A 6938-nucleotide genomic window follows, 5' to 3' on the forward strand; every position below is an offset into this window, starting at 1 on the left:
AAAATCATGGAGACTTTACATCTTTTGTATTAACCTGGATGGAAGTAGAACACATTCTTCTTAGTAAAGCATCACAAAAATGGAGAAGCAAGAATCCTATGTGCTCAATTCTGATATGAGGACAATTAATGACCTAGTACACAGTGGGGGGTGGGGGTGGGGAGAGCAGAGAAAGGTAAGGAGGGAGAGGGTGGGGGGTCATGGGGTGTGGTACACCTTTTGGGGACTGGACACAAGTATAAGAGGGTCTTTATCTAACAAATGTAATCAATACAACCTGGTTCTTTGTACCTCAATGAATCCCACCCCCACCCCCACCCCCACCCCCACACACAAAATGTTAATCAATCTACCTAAACTACTCAAGATAGGCATCTTTAGGGTGGGAACTAATTTATAAAACAGTAAGAATGGGAAACAGGAGGTGAAGGTCAGGCAGGACCTCAACTGACCACATCAGCTGTGTCATGTCTGCCCTAGCCCACCTGACTATATTATTCTCACTACATGTGCTTTCAGCTTGAAAGGCCTCCCTGGAAGGTGGACGGATTGCATATGAAGGTGGCAACAGGTCTTCTTTTTTCTGCCTATCTTTTCACAAGAGACAGTGGCTCATCCTCATTTGTTTTTATGGCTCTGTGTTAGTTGTTTGTCATTTAATTCTTGGTCTGACCACCCTAGAACCCACTGTTTAAAGCACCATTTATTTGGGTTTGTTGTTTTTGCTGTCTGTCTTCTGAGGTCTTATCTTGTTGCAGGAAGATGAGGCCCAAGAGAGAGAAAGAACACCCAGACACTGTGTTTAAAAGATGAAGGGCTTTATTCCAGCTGGTGGAGCAATGACAGACTAGAGTCTAAAATGGCCATGCTCCCCAACTGGCTCAGTCTTCTCATTTTTACCTCTAGTCAAAAGTTCCAGCCCACGGGTACCTTTTTCACTGGTCAGTTGAATCAAGCTGGAGAAGCAGGCTAGGGCTTTTACAGAAGCAGAAGCAAGCATTAGTTTCCAGGTCCCAGGAAGTTAAGTTTCTACTAATTCCTAAGAGCTGAGTCACCATGGGGAGGACCTTACAGGTGTGTACTTGGGACCTCTATTCTCTTAGACCTCACTTTTCCCAGGTATCCTCACTCAATTTGAGGGGAAAGGAGAAAGCACATCTGCCTTTAAGGACTATGGACTTCAGGCAAACACCTGGAGCTTTCCATTGGCCCTCCTACTCACTCCCTTGCAGTGATACAAGGTTCTCCCCATTCAGAGCTGGACAAGGGCCTCCATTTTCTAAGCCTAAGCAAACAGACTTTTTCTCTCTAAACTGTACTCTCTGAACACAAGCAAGACAGGAGAAAAGCAGTTTTTCCAGTAGCCCCTTCTGGAATGGACTTCCTACTACTTTTGCCTGGAGCTGGAAGGACTACATTCATTAGTTAATAATCTCATTCATTCACTAATCAACATGGAAGTCTGCCAAGTCCTGGCAGAATGTAATTCTCTAGATCTCCCTGTTTACAACAGTATATAACCCCTAGATAAAAGCCCCCCTCCCCTCACAGGGACTTCCTACTTGGGTCTCTCAAGGGTCTAGTGCCGTTCCTTCCTTCTATATTCCTTTTTATCTAATAAATCCTATCTTATTACTGATCTCTGTAGGTACATTCTTCGAATTTTGGAGATCAAGGACCTACTCCAGAAAGAAATTCCATCAACAGCCACTGGGGAAGAGCATGGTGAGTGCTGGCAATAGAGGAGACTGGCCTGGCAGAAGCACAGGGATACTCAAAAGAAGAGAGAAAATAGTGTCTATAGCATGATGGGGTGGCTGTGGTGACAATCTGGACAGACCAATTGCGTCAGTGGTGTGGGTCAAAAGATGCCCATGGCCTTCTCTAACCTGTCCCCTGCCTTCAGGGTTCTCCCTCTGCCCAGCACTGTGGCCAGCCCTGTTACCTTCCTGAGTACAGCTCTAATGAGAAAAGTGAAATCATAGAAAAGCTACACTGAAAAAAAAAAAGGCAAATCCTTTTTAATGTCTGTCTTTGAACAAAAGAAAGGGAAATCCTCAAGCAGCAGAAATGAAGAGAGAAATCATAGCCAAGCAGTGAGTGGAAGCTGGAAGCTGGAGCCTGTGGAAACTGCAGACTTAGGCTCCAGGGACCGGGATAGGGTGTGATACCTGTGAGGGAACAACACACGTGGCCTGAGGCTCGTTTGGAGGAGAAAAAATGTTCATCTGAGCTCAGCATAAAAGCAAGAGCATCAGAGAGGCTCCCCTTCCTTAAAAGGGGTTAGAAAATGCTCCCACCAACTCAGGGAAGTATGAGGAAGGAGGTTGCCTGTCTTGGGGCATGGATGCAAAAAAAAAAAAATCATTTCTCAGAAATGACATCTCCAGAGATGTGCATTGAATGGGTGCAGAGTTCAGATTTCTTTACCTCTGATGTCCAGGAGCCCCCAACAGACAATTAACATAGTATTTGGTCTAGAACAACTGAAATATCTGGGATCCTAGTGGATCCTAAACCACTCTGTAGAACCACTGGCATGGCCCAGGGTATATGAGAGCCACCCAGAAAACAGAAGGCCATGGGCATCTTTTGACCCACACCCACAGCCAAGGATGAGCTCGTAATAGACAATGACAAATCATACAAAAACTAAACTTCCCTGAGTGGGAGCCAGTGAAGGCTTCCTCAAGTGCTCAGCACCTGACAGCCTGTGGGGAGCAGAGCAAACTGAAAGCAGCCACAGCCAACAGCAGACCCACATTTCCAGCACAGAACCCAGTGCTCCTACCCTGTCCCAGCCTGCTTCTCCCATGCTTACTTCTCACATGTGTGGTGTTCTGGTCCCACCTGACAGGCAGGCTCGAAATCTGAGCCATCTTCAAATTCTTCCTTGCTCAATCATTCTCCTTACAAATAGTTCTCAATCATCTCCTTTCCTCTGCCTCTCCTCTGCTCTGGGAATTCACTGGTCTCCCAGGCTTCCTGGCTCCAAGGTCATCTTTATGTCACCTCCACGCTGCTTCTCAGTTACCCTCATACATGGAAAGTCCCGTGAGTTTGCTTCCCTGAGCCAAACTCCTGTTTATTAAAATTCAAATGCCTTGCCCAGTTTGCACCTAAACTACCTTTCCAGTTTTATTTCCTATTGCAGCATCACCCTCACCCCAAGCCCCTGTTCTGAGGACAACCGCTCGTTCATCCTTCCTATGCCTTCCTCCATGCTTCCCTCTAAACAGCCGTCCGCACCACATCTGCCAACTAGAGACCTGCCCTGGCTGCTTCTTGTGGAAGAACACAGGTGTTAGGGCTAGACCTACCTGGTCTCCGCTTCCAGATGTCACTTTATAGCTTTCTGCCTCAAGCAACAAGAGGTCACAACCCCCAGCCTCAGTTTCTAGTTCTATAAAATGGGAATAATATCTATTTTGTGGAGTTGTGAAAAATTCAAGATAATCTATGTAAAACACTGAGCACAGACCTGATTCAAGTAAGGGCTTGATAAATAGCTGCTGAATGGAGCCTCTAGCCTCACACTTTTATGGAAAGTATGTCCTTGCTGTCTCCCTGGCCAGAGTCCCAAGAGGCTTAAGGTCTAATTCATCCCTATTGTCTAACACAGGAAGTCTTGAAACATGTCAAGACTGGGACATGACTGGGAGTGGGAAGAATGAGGCACACCGCTCCTGGTGTGAGCAGGGGAGGCTTTGGGTAGAGGTGCCTGGCAGATCTCATGTGACAGAAGATTGTCGAGGCCAATTTATATTGTGTTACTCCAGAGAGGGTAGAACCACCTGCAGGAGCTGTAAGGGGGCTGGTTTTAATTCAGAATAGAAAGGATGTCCAAAATTTAAAACACTTTAACATGAGAACAGGTGCCAAATGTAAGCTGCTTGCCATTAAGAGAAACATTACAGCTGGGTAGGGTGGCAGATGCTTGTATCTCATCTACTCAGGAAGCTGAGGGAAGAGGATTACTGGAGCTCTGGAGTTTGGGGCCAGCCTGGGCAACATAGGAAAACCCTTTCTCAAACAAAACAAAACTCAAATTACAGTAAGAATTCCAGGGTTGGATGAAAGACAAAACCAGATCAATGATTCTTAACTTTTGGAAGTCACAGATATCTTTGAAAATCTGATAAAATTCCTGAATCTGTTTCCCTAGAAAAGTGGCCTGAAGCATAACATCTTGCAAATAACTGCAGGAGTTTCATGGATGACGGGTCAAAATCCCCCAAAGCCCTTCCGGGATGCTGCGTTACATTCTCTTTTTTGCTATCAGTCATGAGAGAGAAGGCATCAGCTGCTGTCATCTGCAGCAGAATTCATAGCTCCCATCATAGCTAAGAGCTCCATGCCCCTGCCACAAATTAAACACTACATATTCTTTGATTAAATGAATGAATAAATGAAATGATTGATCTGATCTCTAAGGAAAAATATGTACTATAAGAAGGAGAAAAGAGAAGGAAAAAAGGAAAGAAAGAAAATCAAGAGTTTTTTAAAAAGAACGACACGGGATGCCAAAGGGTAGAGAAGGACCGATCAGGCTGGGGAAGAAGGTGCCTCTCTGGACAGCCTCAACTCCCAGCCTCTTGCCCAGGCCAAGGCCCATCTTCTAACGGGCAGGTTCCTCGGGACCAGGGTCCCTGCTTTGTGCCCTCAGGGTGATAATGGAACATCCCCTGGGCCACCAGGGAGAACCAGTCACAGTGATCCATCATGACCACATCCAGATGATACCCTGATTTGATTTTAAAACCTTGTTATCTCTGTGGATTCAGGTCTCAAGTTCCGTGTGGCCACTCACTCTCCATGATTATGATGCTCCATTCCCACTGGTGATGGCACTGAAATTGTGTCGTGGTTGGTTTATTTCACAGAGTATCATTTTTCAAAAAACAGTTGATGGCAACATAACATCATCACCCCTGAGGACAAGTCCTAGAAGGAAATATCCTGTCCGAGAATAGAAAGATGTCATTTGGTAAACTGCACTTAAACACCTCAAGGATCAGCTGGTTCTGCTGGTTCATAGGAGCAAAGGTAAGCTGTTCTATCCTGGTCAAGATTTCTTGCTGTCCCCACTCTCAACCCACTGGCCCTCACCTGGAGTGGTGGCTGCGGGCTTTCAGGAGGCTCCGCAGGCTCTGCAGGGCCTCTGGCAGCCCCTCTCCCGTGAGGGCGCTGCAGGCCCGGAGCTCCCACCTGCGGTCCTGGAACCAGTGCAGGCCCAGCTTATGCCTGAGTTCAAGCAGCGGAAGAGCGTTGGGTGCCTCCTGTTTGTTGGCCAGCACCAAAAAGGGGACGCCAGCCATGTGAGGGTCGCTCAGCACTTCCATGAGCTCAGCCACCGCCTCAGGCAGGCGAGCTTCATCTGTGCTGTCCAGCACATACACGAGGATGTCTGCCCCTTCCAGGTAGTCCTTCCAGCTGGCCCTGAGCTGGGTCTGCCCCCCAACATCCCAGAAAGTCAGCAACACGTGGCCAGGAGCTTCCAGAGGCTCCACGTTGAAACCAATAGTGGGCAGGGTCTCCACCAGCAGATGGCCCTTCAGTTTGTACAGGAGCGTGGTCTTGCCGGCAGAGTCCAGGCCCAGCATTACCACCTGCGCCTCTGCCTTGCCACCTCTGGAATTCACAGAACCCATGGTGGCCACTGCTGAGTCCTAAAGGAGAAAGGCAGGGGCACACATCAGCTGTTTTCTTCTGAAAGAACACAAATCTGTGCCGGCACATGGAAGAAGGTCTACTCCAAAATAGGAGAAGTCTTCACAGGCCTGGGCTTTGTCAAAACCTGGAAGGAAGAGTGAGCCGCCATCAGCTGGCCTATCTCTGGGGCCTTCTTCAGAGAAGAGTGTGGGGCCTCCTGGGGGGACGCGGATGTGGGTTCACGCGTCTTAGTAGCTAAGCAAAGAGGCAAATGAATTTCCAGGCACAGACCCAGCTCTAAGGAACTGCAGGCTGCTGCCTTGCATTCTTGCTAGGCTGTGACTTCTGACCTATCTTCCTCTCATAAGCCTAAACGCTGAAAGGAGGCTAAGTTCCATGCAGAGTGAAGGGGACGGTCCAGCTCATGGTAACTTCTGCTGCCTTTGGAGCTGCCAGCAGGACCAGCACTGCGTCCCGTAAATGCAGCCATGCGTCACCTAGTGAGGAGGGCACATTCTGAGGAATGCCTTGCGAGCAATCTCGCCCTTCACCAGCATCACAGAGTGTGCCACATTTTGTCAGTATCTGTGTGTCTAAACACATCTAAACATAGAAAAGGCTATGAATTGTGCCATGACATTAAGAGGAGGACAAAGTCACCAAGCAGTAGGAATTTTCGGCTTCACTGTCATCTTATGTCCACTGCTGTGTGTGACATTGTTGACAAAATGCTGTCCCGCAACTCATGACTGCAGTAGCTGTTTATAAAAATACTTCTGACGTGGACAAACTTATGAGCCAGAGCAAAATCATTTCTTGCACTATCTTACCAAGGTAATGACCTCAGAACACCCTGTGTGTTTTTAAAGAACCCCAAAGTTTAAGAAACAATACCTGTTCCCAGCATAGGAGATGTCTGGGTGGGACAGAAGGGACATTGCACCCCCAAGGGTGTATCCCAGCTGCCCCTGGAGAAAAATAAGACAGCCTACGTCCATTCCTCCTCCCAAGGGTGGAAGAGTGAAAATGAGAATTACCTCTGTGTCATTATGACCCTGTGGCCGCAGCTGCTCCTATGAGGGCCTCTTTTCTCATATAGCTGCTCGCCAGGCACAGCCCGGGAGTGAGAGATGAAGGAAGTGTAGAGGCTGTAGCTGCGTCTCCTTTCTCTGCTTCCTTCCCACGTGGCTGGAGGCGTGGGTTTCACAGCCCCCTTCTGGGGGGCCAAGGACACCTGCCATAGCTCATTGGCTCTGGGCAGAGCAGCGCCCTGCGCCCACTCTGCT

General features: G+C 48.0%; 1 protein-coding gene across 1 annotated transcript; it reads right to left on the reverse strand.

Annotated features, from left to right (window-relative positions):
- Nucleotides 1–4604: 4604 nt before the first annotated feature.
- Nucleotides 4605–5651, reverse strand: ARL11 (ADP ribosylation factor like GTPase 11). The gene has a single exon (XM_003801815.3). The coding sequence runs from the start codon at nucleotides 5649–5651 to the stop codon at nucleotides 5106–5108; it is 546 nt and encodes a 181-aa protein (XP_003801863.1). The 3' UTR covers nucleotides 4605–5105.
- Nucleotides 5652–6938: the final 1287 nt, after the last annotated feature.

The sequence above is a fragment of the Otolemur garnettii genome, unplaced genomic scaffold, assembly GCF_000181295.1.
Source record: "Otolemur garnettii isolate 467f Iridium unplaced genomic scaffold, OtoGar3 scaffold00221, whole genome shotgun sequence".
In the NCBI taxonomy this organism is placed as follows: domain Eukaryota; kingdom Metazoa; phylum Chordata; class Mammalia; order Primates; family Galagidae; genus Otolemur; species Otolemur garnettii.

Coding starts and splice junctions, on each gene's coding strand:
- ARL11 (XM_003801815.3), bottom strand. CDS start 5,651: ATGGGTTCTGTGAATTCCAGAGGTGGCAAGGCAGAGGCGCAGGTGGTA.